A 17,957-nucleotide genomic window follows, 5' to 3' on the forward strand; every position below is an offset into this window, starting at 1 on the left:
GAAAGCATTAGCTTTTTTCAGACTCTTTGCTCTAATTCTACCAATTCGGCCTATTCCGATTTTTCATTTGAGCCAGTTTTGAAGCTGCTTTGCCCTCTGGCCCTGGAGGGCCAGAGATGTGTAGCCCTGCCTCTTGCCAGGTGAGCCAGCTCTGGGCTGAGGGAGGGGAACCAGGACAGAGCCACACTCTGTCAAGGTGAGTCATGACACTTCTTATAAAAGTAGGGAACGTGTCGGCCAAAGATGGAGTGTGTTGCCCGGCACCCACAGGCACAGGCCTGTATCCAAGGAATTCCTCCGCGGCACTGCCTGCGAGAGAAAAGCTGGGCGCTTCTCTGTGTTCTCCGGCAGTGGGAGCGGTGAAGTGAGTCTCGGCCCCTCCCACTGTGCAGCCACGTCAGACGTGGATTTGTCCTGTTTGTACTGCCACTCCAAAATACGTTGTCCAGTTTGCAGACAGTTACTGTTCATTCAGCCGTTCAGTGAGTGTATTAAAGACCCACCGTGTGCCAACAACTGTCCTTGGTAATGGGGCTATGGTAGTGAACAAGATGATTGAGTTCCTGCCTGTAGAAGACAGTGAGCAAATGAGCAGGCACACGCCTTGATCTCCGGCAGTGAGAAATGATGTGAAGAGGGTAATGCAGACAGTGGCTCGGGGGGTGGCAGCACCATGGGACAGGTCAGAAGGTCTCCTCGAAGAGGTGGCCATGGAGCTAAGACCTGTGTGGTGAAAGAGCCAGCCCTGGGTGGGTCTGAGGGAGGGTGTTTGGCAGCAGGCTCGGTAGGTGCTAAGGGTGCCAGGTAGGTGGGCGGGAGCTAGGCAGGCTCCAGCAGAGCAGGAAGACCGTGTGGCTGGGACAGAGGGGCAGGGAGCCCCGCCCACCGGGCCTGTAGGCCTGGGAAGGAGGCGGGAGTCCACTAATTATGCAAAAGTGAGTTCGGAGGCCTTAGCAAAAATTGCTGTGCTAGCAGTACCTGCCAGGTACCTAATAGGATCCCATTTATTACTTTTTAAAGGTAGATAAACCTGACAATGGCAGAGTAAAAGAACTGGCAATATGCATAGCACGCTGTTAATGGTAGTTAACCTCTAGGAAGCTGGAGATTCTCTTCATACCTCTGAGCCTGGGTGCTTTACAGCAAAACTACATAATTGTGTTTAGTATTGGGTAATTAACAAAGAAAGCTGACTGAGGTTTGACTCAGCCGTCAAGAAGTTCACTGTACTCGAACCGCAGGAAGACGGGGTGCAGCAGGACTTGTGCCAAGCTCCCCTTCGATGTCTGCCTTTTGGACTCGAATCCCTTCTCTCTGTTCCTTATTACATTTAGAACGGTGGGTTCACCTGGACTGGGAATGGAGTGCCTCCCTCCCCCCTCCCTTCTAGGGGGCTGACCATTCTGCTACACTCGGATTTGCCTCCTTAAATTATTTTTCCATCTGAAAGAAATGTGTCAGGAAGTCTTCCCTACAGGGCATTTTTACTCCTAGGAGTGGGCCTGCTCACGCCATTTCACCCACTGGTGTTTTTACAGCCTGTGCAGGTGGCAGCTACAGTGGATGAGGGAAGTCTGGGGGGATGGAGAAGTCACCTTTGGCTTAGGGAGGGCACAGAGGGCAGACACTTGAGCTGTCCCTCAGGCCTTTGTGTCCACTGCTGACTTTGACTGTTTCCATTGGCCCCTAGGACTCAGAGATGCCCTGACCCCACACTAGCCTGGGGTAAAGGCCAGAGGCCCATTTTCATCTGTTCTAATTTCACTCCCTAGATAGAGCTTTTTTATCTACACACAAAAAAACTTTAAATACTTGAATTAGTTACATTATTAAGTTAGCAGATTTCCCATAAGAAACAGGTACCTCGCATCTCTCAGAAAACCAGCGGGAAGGCTGGCCAGCCCAAGGCCCCATGCACAGGGCTGACCCTGGCCCTTTGCAGGTGGCTTGTTTGTGCCTTCTTCACCCACGGGCCACTCACTCACTCTATTTTGATTTTATTGTCTGGCCCTGGTTCTCTGGAGTGGCTGAGTCATATCAGGATCTGTGGGCTGTGATACCCTGTCTCTGTGGGCTGGACAGCCACATGGGGAGAAGGCCATTCATGTTACAACTTAAACAGGGCTCAGACTCCTCTGGGGTGACTTTTCCTTCAAGGTAAGAACCCCGGAGTCTCAGCTTTGCCAATGGATGGGTAACCCTTCTCAAACCAGGTTGGTGAGACAACGCCCTTTGAAAGCTGGAAGCCAGCACCTTTCCGCACTGGCCTGCTCTGCACAAGGCCACGTGAATAACCACAGAAGTCTGTCCTGCCCTGTTCTCCTCCAGTCTCCACTGAGCTCCAGACCCAGGATCTGTCTCTCCGCCGACTCCCTTTGCTTTGCTTCTTGATGGTTTGTGGGAGGGTCAGCTCTCCAGGTGGTCACCTGCAGGATCACACGGGACAGCCACCAGAGGTTGGTTGCCCTGTGCCTGGTTTCTATCTCACAGCGCAGTGGTTCCGAATGGCTCCTGAGCTAGAGTCTTCTCGGCGCTCTGCAGTGGCAAGTACAGAAGCCTCCTGCCCACTGCTTCCCCTTCTCCCATCTTGTCGGGCGTGGCTGTGGGCAGCGTTGCTGGAATGTCCCTGTCTAGCCTCCTCCATCCGGGAAAATGCGAGAGAAGAGAACATGCTGTTTGCTAAGAGGGCTAGGAGATGAAATGTTCCAGCTTCTGCTGTCACTCGGGCCAGCACGCGCCCGTTGGGCCAGGGAGTAGGGTCTTCCTGTGTCTTGTGGGGGGTTGTGTGTACAGGAAGCTCGGCCATCGAAATGTCTCTGATGCGGTTCTATGACGGTTCACCCTTTCAGAAATGTCAAGTTCATGATTAATCCATGTTTCTGCAAAACAACAGAAGGAGTAAGAATTTTGCTTATAAAGTCTGACTTGCAGTTCAGATATATTTGCTTATTTAGCAGCTTTATAAAAATGTCAGCTTCCTGACAGGAAATAGACCCTAGACAGGGAGACGCTGAGAGGAGACCTGCATAAAGTGCTTCAGCCATGATGGGGGCAGCAGCCCAACGTGAAGACTTAAAACGTTGGTAAACAAGCCCTGGCTGGTGTGGCTCAGTGGATTGAACGCTGGCCTGTGAACCAAAGGGTCACAGGTTTGATTCCCAATCAGGGTACGTGCCTGGGTTGCAGGCCAGGTCCCCCGTAGGGGGTGTATGAGAGGCAACCACACATTGATGTTTCCCTCCCTCTCTTTCTCTTTCCCTTCCCTTCTCTCTAAAAAGAAATAAAATACTTTAAACGAAATAAAAATGTAAATGTTAGTAAACAACAGAAGTTGCAGGCTGTGATGGAGGGCTTTATGGGAAAGGCACTGTGTGTTGTAACGCATCTGTCTGTGTTGTAAGAGTAGTTCATGGTGATTATAGGGGAACTCAAACTTAAGGAAATATTAAAAAATAAATTAAAATCTACCCAGATTCTACACTCTTCTTCTGTCCCTCCTTTCATCTGTGGCTGGCAGTGACGGCCCACGCCTGTCCTGGGGCGGGCCCTCCGCATGGCTGGTCCTTGTTGCTCCCCTAAGGTTCATGAGTGGGTGCTGCTGTTCCTACTGTCCAGATGAGAAAACCGGAGCTCTTGCCGCCCCTGCCCTGGCCCTGGCCGGTGAGGCTCGGGGGACTGAGTGCCAGCCTGTGCACCAAAAGGTCACTGGTTTGATTCCAGTCAGGGCACAGGCCTGGGATGCGGGCCAGGTGCCCAGTTGGGGGCAAGGCAGCCAATCCGCATTTCTCTCACACACTGATGTTTCTTTCCTTCTCTTTCACTCTCCCTCCCCACTCCCTGAAAATAAATAAAATCTTTTAAAAAGAAAACGAAAACAGGCTTGGTGGGGGGCCAGGGGGATCTTGGCCCAAGGTCTGCCAGCCAGTGATAAAGCTGCCGGACAGAAGGGCCCATGGCATTTCTCTGCAGCCTCTGGGAGGCCTCAGGTCGTATTTTCTGTTTTTCTTTTTTCTTAAAACACCTAACACATTAGGCTCCAGGCAGTTGTAGGAAGTGGGACATGACTATTTGTGGGTCACATGGTAGGTGCTTTTCTGCTCTATTCATTCGGCCCCTCTGTCCCTCTCTAGGCATCATGGCCATCCTGTTCTCAGGCATCGTGATGTCCCACTACACACACCATAACCTGTCCCCGGTCACCCAGATCCTCATGCAGCAGACCCTGCGGACCGTGGCCTTCCTGTGCGGTGAGTTCTGCTGCTCTGCGCCCTGGCGCGGGCCTGCCCGGAGCTGCTTGTCCGTCTCACCCTGTTCTGGGGCCGAGGGTTTTCCTGGCAGAAGAGGCAGCAGGACTCCCAGAGCCAGAAAACACACCCCCTTATCTTTTGGTCATTACTCTGGCTTTTGAATTCCATAACGTAAACCTAGTGCCTAACAAATGGAACAGTTGATGCCTGCAATTTTAAAACCAGAAATAATAAGAACTACTAATTATGAACATTTGAGACTCATGCATTTTAATGTGTTAAAGTGAAATTTCCAAAAACGTTTTCCTTTGAAACTGATATTGATGAGAGTTAGGGGAATTAAGTCTCCACAGTCAAAATGGGAGTTTGGGAAGTCTTGGGGTAAGTAAAGTTAACGAGTTCCCGAACTGAAAGACTTTCCAGCTAGCGTGCATTGTGAATTTCTGAGAGAAATGCAGTTACAGCACTTCCCACACTTATCCATAGGACCCTTGAAAGACAACTTGGGGAGGTATCGCTGTTGAGCTGGGGTACATGACAATGGCTGCCACCCCTGGCCCCCGCCACCGCCCCCCACATGTACCTTCTCCATAGCTTATACCTGGGAGTGAAGGAACCACGCACACTGTCCCTTTGCACTGGTGCCCAGTGTCTGTGCCGTAGCCACCACCGTCAGCGTCTACCCCGGTACTGTGGCTGGGCTTGTCTCCCTTGGAAGCTGAGTTCCGCGCTGCCATGTGCGAGGAGGCAGGGTCAGGCCATGCAGCCTACATCCCCTGGGTGAGGACGCTCACACGTCAGATGACTTGCCCACAGTCGCAGGGCTCAGAAGTGACTCTGAAGCCAGGTCTGTCTCTTCAGTCCAGTCTCTGACCCTGGCTCTCACAGGTGAAGGGTATAAGGCAAAGCGTCCATCAAATTCTGTTCAGTACCCAGAGGTTAGTGCATTTTAGGTTTGATAACACCCACTTCCAACACAGGCGTGTGGAAAATAGGCCTGTCAATGGCGTATCTGCTGACGCCGTCCCTGGAGAGCCTGAATTTGGGCATGTCTGAGTCAACAAGGCTCATGCCCTTTTGACCCACCGTTCTACCACCAGGAATGTGGCCTGTGCAGAATTACAACATTTATTGTTATTTGTAATATTAGAAGTAAAAAGAGTTGAAATAAGCAACAACAAAGGATTCATTAAATTAACCATGACTTCCCAAACAGGGTGGAGCAAAGGTAGGTAGGTGTACAGCTGTTCATACGGAAACTAATATAATAGTAAATGATAACAATACAAGAATAAACTGCTTTGCATAAACCTACTTTTGCCTACACGAGTTATGCTGCCAAAGAAAAGCATAACATAGATCTCAACGTTTTCTAAATGAACTGATCTGGAAAGATCACAAAAAATATTTAATGGATCAGAAGAAAATTCAAGGAGGAGAGGGGTGGATCTACTGTCCAGCTTGTGACTTGCTTTAAAAATATACACATTTGAGGAAAAAAACAGGACCGAAATGCTTTTAAAGCAGCCTCACTGTATTATGATGTTCAACTATATAAAGATGGCCTTTTCTCCCTGGTTACGAGGCTCTGGGGGACGTCACAGTTTAAGCAGGGACCTAGTGCTGGAAACGTGCAAAGTGCTTTTCCTTATGATACACCCCCACTGCTTGTACAACATGTGTACATGTTGGACTTGGACTTGTGGAGTGAAGTCAGGGGCCAGGAATGTGTCTCTCCCTACAAACGCTGCAGGGGTGAGCCATCTCCTAACCTGCAGTGGCATTAAGTATGTGAGGTCCAGCACTTGGCTTGGTCCACTCCGGCCAAGAAGATAGCAAAGGGCCCTTACACACTAGTCACGAGGCCCCTGCAGCCTTTGGCTCTGACTTCTTGCCACTTTGCCAGCAGTTGGGATCCTTGCTAATCAGTGTTCAGCAAGTGGACTGAGTGCTAATTTGCATGAGTATTTGACAGTTGCCTCATTAAATTAGGAAATTCTGAGTAGCAAGCACATGTCACTTGGGTGACAGAGAAGGAGAGAATCATAGGACAAGCTTCACTAGGTAGCAGTTGCAGGATGTCCCAGAAAATAAGCCCGGAGTTACGCTGGGTTCTGACTAACCTGTGAACGCTTGCTTGCTTGCTTGCTTAACGATTTAGTCTGTGTTGGAAGAAATAGTCGGGGCTGAATAATCCATTCTTTGGTTTGTTTCAGAAACATGTGTGTTTGCCTTTCTTGGCCTGTCCATTTTTAGTTTCCCTCACAAGTTTGAAATTTCCTTTGTCGTCTGGTGCATAGTAAGTATTTTCCTCGTTTTTATTTAATTACTTATTCACAGCTCAGTAACCACATGTTCCAGATTCATTTATGTAACTGTTAACTCTTCAAAGTCAACAGCTACATAGACATGCTTTTGTTTAAAGTTTCTTTTGTTAAAAAATCATAAACAAATGGACTCACATGAACAAGTATAAAGGACACATGGACAATAACTAAGGGTGAGGGGTGGAAAGGGGAGGGAGGCGGGGAGCATGGGGCGGGCGGTGGGCAAGGTTGGGAATATAAGACAGAAACCTGTACCTGAACAAGAATTAAATAAAAATTATATTAAAATAATAATAATAAAATAAAAATAAAAAATAAAAAAAATCATAAACATACAGTAAAGGGATGGAACTTAATGAATGAATATCCCCAGAAAAGGAATTTGGTTTCTTTTAAAATTTTAAATGGTCTTGAATATTATGGGCTTTTTTTAAAAGTACAAGCTTATGAATTTTTATGGTAGGTGGTAAAAGCAGATTTCAGAATTGAATATGGATTTGAGCATAACCACGTAAAATCATTATGCATAGAAAAAAGAAAATATGTAAAGAAATTTAGCCAAGTGTTTCCAGTGCTTATAGAACTGGGAATGATGCTTTTCTTTTCTGTGTTTTCGGGGTAGCTTATAAGGCGTGTATTTCCTACTGTGGCTCCCCCAGACGTGTCCATGCAGAAGCATGACCTTGGACACTTGTGTTAAGTAAGGATACCAGCTCCTTACTTGTGCCCCTGGAGCACCACCCAGGGGACTCATCCCAGGTGCCGCTCACCATCAGGAAGGCTCAGGAAACTGTTCTGATTGCACTGGGGGTGGCAGGAGGAGACGAATTAAAATGCGCCTCTAAAAAAGGAAAATAGAAGCTTAATCATTTGCAGCAGAAGCAGATCCTCGTGGGGAAAAGAACAGTTTGGCATCTGAGAGAAAGGCCCAGCTCTCCCAGGCACCCGATCAGAGTACCGTGAGTGGCTCCTGACCGGTTGGTGTTGAGCCTGATGTGCCCGGGTCGCCTGTCTGTGTTCTGCATCTCCCTGGGCCCTCCTGCGGATCCATCCTCCATCCCAGACTCGGTCTCTGTCGCCTTTTTAGATCCTATGGTAATAAGGCGCGTAAGATGTCTACTTTACTATTGTTGAATTATTGTACTTCACCCACAGTTAACTGTTACTGCCAACCCCACGTCATGGGCACAGCTCTCGGGAGGTAGACCTGTTGCTGTGCACAGTCGTCTGCGGGAGGCACGCCCAGAGGCCTGCCCGACTGGCACGCAGGGACTCGAGACACAGAGGGGATGAGGAGCCCTCAGGAAAAAGATGCTTCTCCTGCTCCCCGGGGGCTTTCACCCCTCAGTCAGCAGGAGCACATGGCTTTTGTCACCGGTGTCCTCCAAATTCAGGTTTCAGGACAGCAGCGAGGCCTTTCAGAAAGTATAAGAGTCTTTAGGGTGGGCACTGGGCACTAGGGGCCACTTTGGGTTGAACTGCAATGTGAGCGTGGGGACAGAGGACTGGTTGCCAGCCGTGTTGGCCATGGGCTGGGAGGACAGGGAGGAGGGAAGGGGGCCTGGAGTGGGACTAGATTTGGGCCAGCTGCTTAACCCCCCTGCGTCTCCCTTTCCTTGTTCCCGAATTGGAGACAGTGCCACCTACTTCGTAAGACCATTGCAGGGATCTAAATTCAACAGGATAGCGTGTAGACGATGCTGAGCGCATTGTCTGGCATGTAAACGTGAGATGACTGGGAGCCGTTATCAACTTGACCATCCAAGGCGCCCGCTCCGCAGCACTCCGTTCGTGCTGGTTGAAAGGGGGAACTTAGAGCCTACGTTATGTACGTGTGTATGTTATCCTTTCGAGACTGAAAAAATGGAAGCAAATGAATAAGTAGATCTAAGTGCCCACTTAGAGAAGATTTAAACTACATAAAGCAGTATTTTATCAAAACAAACATGCTTTTGGAGATGGTCAGCAATCAAAAGCCATGGCAAGTAGCTGGCTGGGTTGTGCGACCTCCTTTTAGAACCGGCCGGCGCGTTCCTTTGGCTCAGGGAGCAGCGATCATGTGCGTGGGCTGGCCCTTTCCAGCCTCCCCTCCTTCCCTGGGAGCAGGCCCCCTGGAGAGGCAGCACCATCCGGTCCATCCCTGCAGAGCTAGCCCTTGGGGAAGGATGAGCACCGCCCCGTGCCCTGGCACAGCACCTGTGGGGGAGTTAGACTGCCCTCAAATTAACCTGGGTGCATCTGCATGGCTTCTGGGCCACATTCAGTGCTGTTCTGCTGTCACCAGTGAAGCCAGCGCCGGCCCCCTGTTGGTCCTCTCCTTCTGACTGCTGAGATGCAGTGTACAAACTTCACCTTTTCCCGGACACACAGAAACCAGGCAACAAGGACAGCCCACCCAGCCGGGTTTCTGAGTAGTGTTGTGCCGTTATTCACGCCTGTTATAACCGAGGGGAGCGCTCTACTTGGAGTGGGTGTGCTACCAGGCCCGTGTGAGCCTCAACGAGCTTCAACTTGAAGCACCAGAGGTTTCCATCTAAGACGTGTCTGTCGCTGTTAACAGGTGCTTGTACTGTTCGGCAGAGCAGTGAACATTTTCCCTCTCTCCTACCTTCTGAACTTCTTCCGTGATCATAAAATCACCCCGAAGATGATGTTCATCATGTGGTTCAGTGGTGAGTCCAGCCTTGAATGAACCATGGAGAGAAGATGCTTCTTGCGGAGGCGCGCACCGTGTAGACCATGTGTGGTCCACACCCCTTGGAAGCGGGTGTGCCTCGTGAGCCAGAAGTCCCGCTGGGCCCCAAGCCTGTCGGTGCCGACAGCAGCTGCGCAGCAGGGGGCGCTGTCTGTGCCATTGCCTCGGCTGGGTGGCCCTGGGAGGACGTAGTCTCAGTCTCGTGAGTGGATTGTGGGTAGTATCAGGACCTGGTTTACAATTTCCTGTGAAGAGCAAACAAGGCCAAGTGCACAGAGCACTTAGCACAGGGCCGGCACACGCACAGGAAGGGCCTGGTCTGCATGCGCTGGCCCTCGTGTGTCTAAATGTGAGCACTGGGCTGGATAAATACGTGTGTGTGTGCGTGTGCATGCTGCACGTCACAGCCAGCACAGAGCAGCTCACTTGATCTGCCCAACCAGTCTGTGAAGTAGGAACCGAGCGGGGCTTCCCCTGGGCCCCACCTCTCTGCAGCCTGCTTTTCTCCCACCCCGGAGCCCCACCCCTGGTGCTCTCCAGCGCGGTGGGGTAGGGTGTTCGACTAGAACATGCCCATGATGCTGCGCTGTCCCCAGGTCCCCAGAGAACCGGGTCAGGGTGCCGCTGCCCTCTCCTCTCATGCCCTTCGCTGTCCCCCCAGGCCTGCGGGGTGCCATCCCCTACGCCCTGAGCCTGCACCTGGACCTGGAGCCCATGGAGAAGCGGCAGCTCATCGGCACCACCACGATCATCATCGTGCTCTTCACCATCCTGCTGCTGGGCGGCAGCACCATGCCCCTCATCCGCCTCATGGACATCGAGGACGCCAAGGCGCGTCGCCGGAACAGGAAGGACGTCAACCTCAGCAAGACAGAGAAGATGGTTAGTGCTCAGTGGGCCCAGGGCAGGGTGGGGCAGAGGGCTGTTCCCCCCCGACTGCCAGGAAATGGGGACCTGAGACACAATTTGAGGATGCTTGGCACCTTCACGCGCACACACACACGCACGCACAGGTGCAGTTGCCCAACCAGACAAAGTTCTGAAGCGTAGCTCTTTGGCTGGCTCGTCTGCCAGCCCTGTGGTCTGGTGAAGCCATGAGGTCGTGGACGGGGAGCCTGGGCCAGTGTCGGACTCTCCCAGCAATGCTCCTCCCCTGCCAGTAACCGCCCGCTGCATCAGGGCTGGAGACTGGAAGGTTTCGACACCACCTTATCCCTAGCGCTCACCGAGCGCCTCCTGCTGGGGCCTGAATGAGGAAGGAGGCTTTTGGGGCTGTGAGAGGTGCCCCGTACTGAAGCCTATCAAGAGCCTAACTGGGGACTGTGGTGCCCACTGGGGCCCCGTATCCCTGCCGACCTCTGCCTCTTCCCAGCCACCCTCCTGCCGGCGGGCCGCCCCTCCCAAGTCAGCCATGGTGGTGCCTTCCCTGCCCTGTGTGCCCCCCTCAGGCCCCATGTGCCAAGCCAGGCTCTCTGACAGGAGCCGGAGCCACCCAGGCCTCTCCCGCCTTTCTGCACCGGCTCCCCCACTGCCCCCCCACACACACATGAATTTCCATAAATGCAACTTTTTCTAGTTGCCTCAGTAACTTTGGTCACAGATGGCACAGAAATTCTCCACCAGGAGACAGGGCACGGGGATGTACCGCCCACTTCTCACATGGGAAGCCCGGGTCTGGGCTGTGCTGCTGGAAAGAAACCTTCAGAGGACCTGGTGCCAGGCTGCCTCCCTCCCTCCCTCTCAGTGGCCCTTCCCCCACCCCCGGCCACCCACCTGCATTTCACCAAAAGCTCGAGTGTAGGTCCAAAACTGGTCAGTGGGTTTCAGAATCCACGCAGGTCTCCAGGGCCCTACAGGTCTGGGGTGGGGCTAGAAAGAATGTGCACGCCTAACAGGTTGCCAGGTGCTGATCCTGCAGCCACACTCGGTGAACCAACACCACCGGCGCCCGCCTGCCCCCACCCCCAGTCTCTAGTAGAGGCAGGATGTTTGCTCCGAGGAAGCACATGCCGTTCAGGGAGTGTCCTGTGGCGCAGGCACAGTGCTTGTCTCCTTGAACTGTGGCAGGTCGCCCGATGACCTGCAGGCAGCAGAGGCTCTTGTCATGCCCCTCGTGCAGGTGAGAGCTCCGAGGCACAGAGAGGCCCCCGTCACAGAGCCGAGGTCACACAGGGTTCGGAGCCTTCACTCTTCACGGTCCACCAGGGCCCCCAGGGTGGGCTCCTGGGCCAGCAGCGTCACGAGGAACTTGTTAGGAATGCACATACTTGGGCCCTGTCCCAGACGCCCTGAATCAGGGACTCTGAGTGGGCCCAGCGTTCTGGGGGCTCACAAGCCCTGTGAACCAGCGCAGGCCCGGCCCGGTAGGCTGTGGCGGCAGAGCAGCGCACCAGCATTCGGGCCGTGCACCTGCCTACAGAGGCCGGGGCCGGGCTGAGCTGGTCCAGTGAGTGAGGCCCACTCGCCATCCAGGCCTGCTGTGCCCCATGTGGGCGTTCCTGTCATTCCTCCATAGTTCCCGTTGGCATGGTCTGTGTGTCTCCTCTCCCCAGTACTGACCTGCACCTGGAAGTCTCCTGGAAGCTTACAAACCAAGCCCAGCCCTGGCCCAGAACTTCTGATTTATTCCCAGTTCTGGTTTATTCCTGGGTATCCGTCATGTTTGCACAAACCTTCCTGCCTCCCTGCAGGCTCCCAGCAAGCCCCTTGCTGCCCACAGACACACTGCATGGATTCGGAAGTGCAGGCGGGGCTGGGGACACGGGTAGCCAGGGGTGAAGGGCTCCTAAGTAGGCTGGGTGGCGCAGGCTGCCAGGAAGATGCCAACCTCCTGCTGGCCCTCACTTGCCCGCCTCCCCGCAGGGCAACACTGTGGAGTCGGAGCACTTGTCGGAGCTCACCGAGGAGGAGTATGAAGCCCACTACATCAGGCGGCAGGACCTCAAAGGCTTCCTGTGGCTGGACGCCAAGTACCTGAACCCCTTCTTCACACGTCGGCTGACCCAGGAGGTGGGACACAGGCCAGCACCACATGGCTGGGGGTCCCTTGCCTTCCTCCCTCAGAACCAGCACTGGCCAAGGGGGATGGGGAGGCAAGGCTCACGTGCTGTGTTGGGAAGGGGAGGAGAGGCCACCCCCTCCTGCTTGGCTCTCCTTCCCGGGATCGCATCTGCTGTTTTTCCTTTGCTGCCGGATTTAGTGCTAGTTTAATAATAGACTTGTTAACACAGTTTGCTTTTCCTGGATGATAGACTCAGGACGTTGATCGGCTACCAAATCTGAGCTGAGGAATTTCAGGCACGCCAGGGCCGCAGGCAGGGGCCCGAGGCTCAGGCACGCGTTCCATCGTTCCGGGCACCACTGGCCTCTGGGAGACAGACCAGGTGGGAGGTGGTCTCAGGGCCCAGCACGGGCCTGCGCTGCCGAACCAGTCACCCTGCCGTCTGCAGGCCTCAGGGTGGGCTGGGGTTCTTCTGGCTGCCGCCCCCTATTTCCCACTGGCGGCAGTCCCGATGCGGAATGTGAGCTCACACTACGAGCCACACCAAGTGGTGTTCACAATTGCTCTGGTTCACCCTCCCAACAATCCCAGCAGAGGTGGCTGTTCTCTCACTTGACAGCTGGGAAAGCTGCGGTCCAGAGAGGTAAGATAGCCCCCTGAGGTCACACAGCCAGTATGAGGCAAAGCCGGGAGGAGAGCCCAGGAGTGTCTGATTCCAGAGCCACAGTTCTGAACACCCTGCCACCCTGTCTCCCACTCCTCCTGGCTCTGAGTGACACCGCCTGTTACCTCCACCCCCACAAAGAAGAATCCCAGCTGACTTAGTTCACGCTTTGAAACTGTGTGGGGCCATGGCCCCTACCTCCCATCCCCCAACAAGGTACAAAGCAGCTCCTCTTCTTCCTCTACCCTGACCCTGACCCTGACCCACTGGCTTGGTTGTGTCTTCTGCCTCAGGACCTCCACCACGGGCGCATACAGATGAAAACCCTCACCAACAAGTGGTACGAAGAGGTGCGCCAGGGCCCCTCTGGCTCTGAGGACGACGAGCAGGAGCTGCTGTGACGGAGCAGCGCCTCCGCCTGGCCCCCAGGATGGACACCCAGCAAGGGCCGCAGGGCACCTGCATTTGGCAGCCCCTTCAGGGACCATGAGAGCCCGGGGCAGCCATGGTGCTCGTCACCTGGACCGTGCAGGCCTGCAGAGCCAGCTGGCTTCTGAAACGCCATCGCTCTCCTCCTCACCGAGCCAGACCTCTGCTTGCAGTGTGGCTCCCAGCTTGCAGGTCAGAGGGAACGCCTGTCTGGGTAGAAGTTTCCTTTTGCTTCTGTAGCCAAGGCAAATAGTCGTCTGTCCAGCCGAGGCCCTGAGAGGAGGAGCCCTGTTGTGGAAGCTGCCCTGGCTGGGTGTCCCCCGGGTGCTGGTTTGCAAGCTGCTGTGCCCAGCTGCTACCACCACCACGACCCCAGGAGCCAGCTGGGCGAGGAGCCAGCTGCCACTTGCCTCCTCCTCATCAAGGCACCTCGGGCCTCGGCAGCAGCAAGTCTGACCCCAGTGGCAGGCCCAGAAACCTTGAAAACCTCACACTCCCCCTGGTGATGTTCCTTGTACACCCCAAGAAAGAAAGACCACGTGACCTTTTTCTGCTGTACCTCTGATTGGCACCTCACAGGCTGTCCCCCTGGGTGGCAGGCAGCCACCGCCTTCTCTGGGAATACTGTGAATGTTTACACTGGTAACCAGCACGCCTGTGCAGGCCCTTCCCTTGAGCCCCGGTGGAAGCTGCCTGTCCGGGTCTGTGGCTGGGGGAGTGCCTTTTCTGTGGGGTCAGACTGCCCCCTAGAGGAAAGAGCTAGAGGTCCAGGCTTACGCAGGCCAGCAGCCACTGCCTGATTTCCTTCAAATTCCTGCACTTGAACCAAGTGGTGCAAGCCCAGCAGTCGCCTCCCTCACCTTGATTCCCTCTGTTAGGGATCCTTGTTTGTCCAGAGGCCCCTTTTCCTGGGCTGTGTGGGGCCTGCCCACAGCTTACCTGCGGCCCCCTTCACTGCTAATCGACATTTCCCCCTTCTCCCGATTCTCTACTCTTGGGGGCCACTTGTCACCCATGCCAGGGTCCCAGCTCACCCACACATGGAGCTGGGTCCAGAGTCTGCCTCCTCTCCCCACACTCCAGCCAGTGCATCCGATCCTCACCTGCAGTCCCCAGGACCCAGCCCCTTCACAGAGTGCTTGCACTCTCTCTCTCTCTCTCACACCAGGGTCCCCAGTGGCAAGTCATGTCCAGATGAAATGAAGTTGCCAACTCACACCCGCTCCTCACCTGCCCTGTAAAAGGCCTTGTGTTTGCTTGCCTTTGCCCATCTCCAGGCTGTTGACAATTCCCACGTGTGGCTCAGGGTCCCAGCTGGGTGGTTTCATTGACTGTGTGCACACCCATGGCTCTCCGTGGGGACCCAGGGGCCAGCTCAGACCCTGGGCTGGCCACAAGTACATGTCCATCCCTTTGGCCTCAGGCAGCGTGGCTCTGGAAGTCAGGAAAGACTGATCTCCGGACCCTTTGAGGACTCATACGCCCAGCCCACGAAGCCAGGCCCCTCCCCCAACCCCTTCCCTTTCCCAGGAAGTGTAAGGCCAGGCAGGCAGGGAGCACAGTTTCCTTTTTGTGCATGAAAAGTAGATTTGTACTTGATAGAGCTAAAATATGATCGTTTTTGTTTATGTTATCTCTCTTCTTAACCCCATAATTTGAGGCAAACAGGATTCTTTTACTGCACCCGATACCCCACTGGAGGGATGATGTGGGCATAACTCTGGTCTCATCATTTCTTGTTTCCTTTTGGCGGAAAAGCAAGAGGGGGGACCTGTGTCTTTGTGAGGTGAGGGGTGGGCCAGGGTCTGAGACTAGACTGTTTCTCTCGCCCCCAACTCACAAGTAGTTTGCTTTCTCCCCTAAAACTCAGGATCTGATCTTGGAGGCGGAAGCTGCATTGCAAACTCAATAGCTTGCCAGAAAAAAAAAAGCAAACTTTTTTTTTAAAGATTTTATTTATCTTTAGAGAGGAAGGAAAGGAGAGAAGGAGAGAAATATCAATGTATGGTTGCCTCTCATGAGCCCCCTGCTGGGAACTGACCTGCAACCCAGGTATGTGCCCTAACTGGGAATCAAACCGCAGTCGTGTGGTTTGAAGGCCTGCGCTCAATCCACTGAGCTATACCAGCCAGGGCTAACAAACATTTTTTTGGAGTTCAGAGAATAAGCAGTAAAAACAGGTTCTTTTCAATTCAGACTGGCCCTTGTCACCAGGTCCTGCCTGGCCTGCCACTTTTAGCTGAGACCTGAAAATGACACTGGTAGAGAAGCATGTGGGGGTCTTGGTGGAAGGCCTCAAGGTTTGGCTGTGGGGCTGGGGGCACCTCCCCAGCAGGCACCAGCAGTGGCCTGGGTCTCCTACGGTCTTCTTCTGCCCCCTGCTGGTCAAGTGAGGGCTCAGCCTGGAAGAGCATTTCCACAGAACAGGAGTAATCCATGTTGCTCACCCGTCTACCTGGCTAGTCACCTTTGGAGCAGACAAAACTCTACAAAGATATATTTTTCTGGTGGATTTTTTCTAATATCCGCCTGAGAATCAAAACTTCCTGCTGTCTACCTTTAGCATATCTAATAATTCTATTATTTGAGGTAATATATGCCTATATGATTTTTTAAAACCCAGCATAACTGTAACGTCTTGCATATTTATAATCCTTTGAGGTCTGGGCAATAGGACAGCAGAGCTACACACAGCATGTAGAGAACAGACTAGAGTGTGAAGCTGGCGCCTCTGGGGAAGCCGGCCGTTCAGCCAGTGAACTGGGAGGTGTGCCTGGCCTGGGGAGCGGGGAGCCCCAGCAGCAGGACCCACCCCTGGCGTCCCCTCTGCAGCGCTGTTGTTGCAGGGCCTCTGGGAACCCTGAGGCTCGGGGTATGAGGCCTCCCAGGGAAAGGAGCTGGCTCTTCGTAAGTCTCCAGAGATCAAGTTTGGGCTGGCCAGGCAGGAGGTGGCCCAGTGCCACAGTCTGGTGGTGCTCAGATGCTCAGCCCAGAGGCAACACGGAAACGGTCCCACCCCCAGGCCAGCCACCTCTTCATAGTGGGCATGCTAGCCAGGCCCTGGCTGCTGGGAGGCCCAGGGGCAGGGCCTCAGCACCCTCAGTACCCCAAGACAGGCCATGGTTTGCCTGCAGATGCCTTTGTGTGAGTGGGGACCCTCCTCAGGACCCACAGCCGCAGTGCCATCAGCAAGACCCGGCCTCATGTGGTCTCAGGTCCACATTCCCAGAGGCCCACACATCTGGTAGGGTCCTCAGCAGGGTGGCCACAGACAGGACTCTACTTCTGCTTTGGTGGGGACAGCCAGGGTGGACAGGGGGGTGACCAGCTTCTCCTTAGTAGGCCATGGCCATCAAGTTACAGGCAGGGCTTGGATGCCACAGCCTTAGGACCAGCCCGATTCAAGCACAGTCTCAGCAGCAGTGCTCTGCCACAGACTAGAACTTGAAAGGCAGGAAAGAGGAGAGGTCCCCTCGCCCCACCCCCACGCCCTCCAGAATGGAAGCCTGTTTCTCCTGCTGCTTGGTAAGCAGGAAATCAAATGTGAAACATTGCAGATACGGCAGCCAGAATCATTAAGTTGTTCCTCAAGGCCCCAGGCCATATGTTTTGTTTTATTTAATGTTTTATTTATTTTTAGAGAGAGGGGAAAGGAAGGAGAAAGGGAGAAAAACATTGATTGGTTGTCTCTTGTATGCTCCCTGACCCAGAATTAAACAGGCAACCTTTCACTTTGCAGGATGGTGTGCAACTGAGCCACATGAGCCAGGGCCCCGGGCCATGTATTTTAAATAGAAACAATATGGTCAGAGTGCAGGTGTGAAGGAGAAAGCAGCCACACACCCTCCTTTTAGGTTCCCACCATTTCTCACACCAGTGGAGTGAGGTATTGGGGGGCTCCACTGGACACGTGACAGGAGAAGGCAGACTCAGATTTCCCTGATACAAATGGGAAGAAAATAGGTCTTTGCTTAAAAAAAAAAAAAAAGCCTGCAAAAAAAAAAAGTAGTTGGTTTATGTTGTGGCCCAGTGAACCACTTGCTGATGAGGGGCCAGCTGGTTAGACCTTTTTGGAGGACAACATGGGGACCCCTTTCAGAAGCCGGAAACGTCTAGTGCCTTGACGCAGCATTGCCCTGCAGAGCACAGAACAGGTGCGTGCAGAACTCAGCCCGAGGGCAGTCACCTTGGCGATGCCTACAGTGAGGAAAAGCTGAGAAGAGCCTCTCCCCACCCATAGGGAATTGGTGGGAAAAATAATAAAATACCAGCGATTAAAGATTTAAGGGTATGGAGATGTTTGCAGTGTGTTAGGCCGCATCTTACCATCTTTAGAGAAAAATTTCACCCTCTCCTTAAATGTTTGAGATTCTAAAATGACTAAAAATGAATCCAAGTGGTAGAAACCCTGTATTTCTTTTTAAAGTGCAGCTAGGACTCCTCAAATACCCACTAGTCCCCAAGTGGGTGGCAGTCCCCAGACCTGCGGGCTGCCACCCAACCACCATTTGCTACCCTGGGCCCTGTCGTCTTGGCCAAGAAAACCCATTTGGGGGGATAGTGGGTGACCACATGCATCAAGGGGAAGACAGGC

General features: G+C 53.5%; 1 protein-coding gene across 1 annotated transcript in view; it reads left to right on the forward strand.

Moving 5' to 3' along the window:
• Positions 1–14,676, forward strand: part of SLC9A8 (solute carrier family 9 member A8) — a 53,137-nt gene extending 38,461 nt beyond the window's left edge. The window contains exons 11-16 of the mRNA XM_037059879.1: positions 4,131–4,247; positions 6,464–6,546; positions 9,135–9,246; positions 9,931–10,151; positions 12,132–12,278; positions 13,228–14,676. Of these exons, the coding sequence (XP_036915774.1) occupies positions 4,131–4,247; positions 6,464–6,546; positions 9,135–9,246; positions 9,931–10,151; positions 12,132–12,278; positions 13,228–13,335 (788 nt within the window). The 3' untranslated portion in view covers positions 13,336–14,676. The remainder of the gene's footprint in view (positions 1–4,130; positions 4,248–6,463; positions 6,547–9,134; positions 9,247–9,930; positions 10,152–12,131; positions 12,279–13,227) is intronic.
• The last annotated feature ends 3,281 nt before the right edge of the window (positions 14,677–17,957 follow it).

This window comes from Sturnira hondurensis, unplaced genomic scaffold, assembly GCF_014824575.4.
Source record: "Sturnira hondurensis isolate 20B ecotype Veracruz unplaced genomic scaffold, ASM1482457v3 Scaffold0011378, whole genome shotgun sequence".
Taxonomy (NCBI): domain Eukaryota; kingdom Metazoa; phylum Chordata; class Mammalia; order Chiroptera; family Phyllostomidae; genus Sturnira; species Sturnira hondurensis.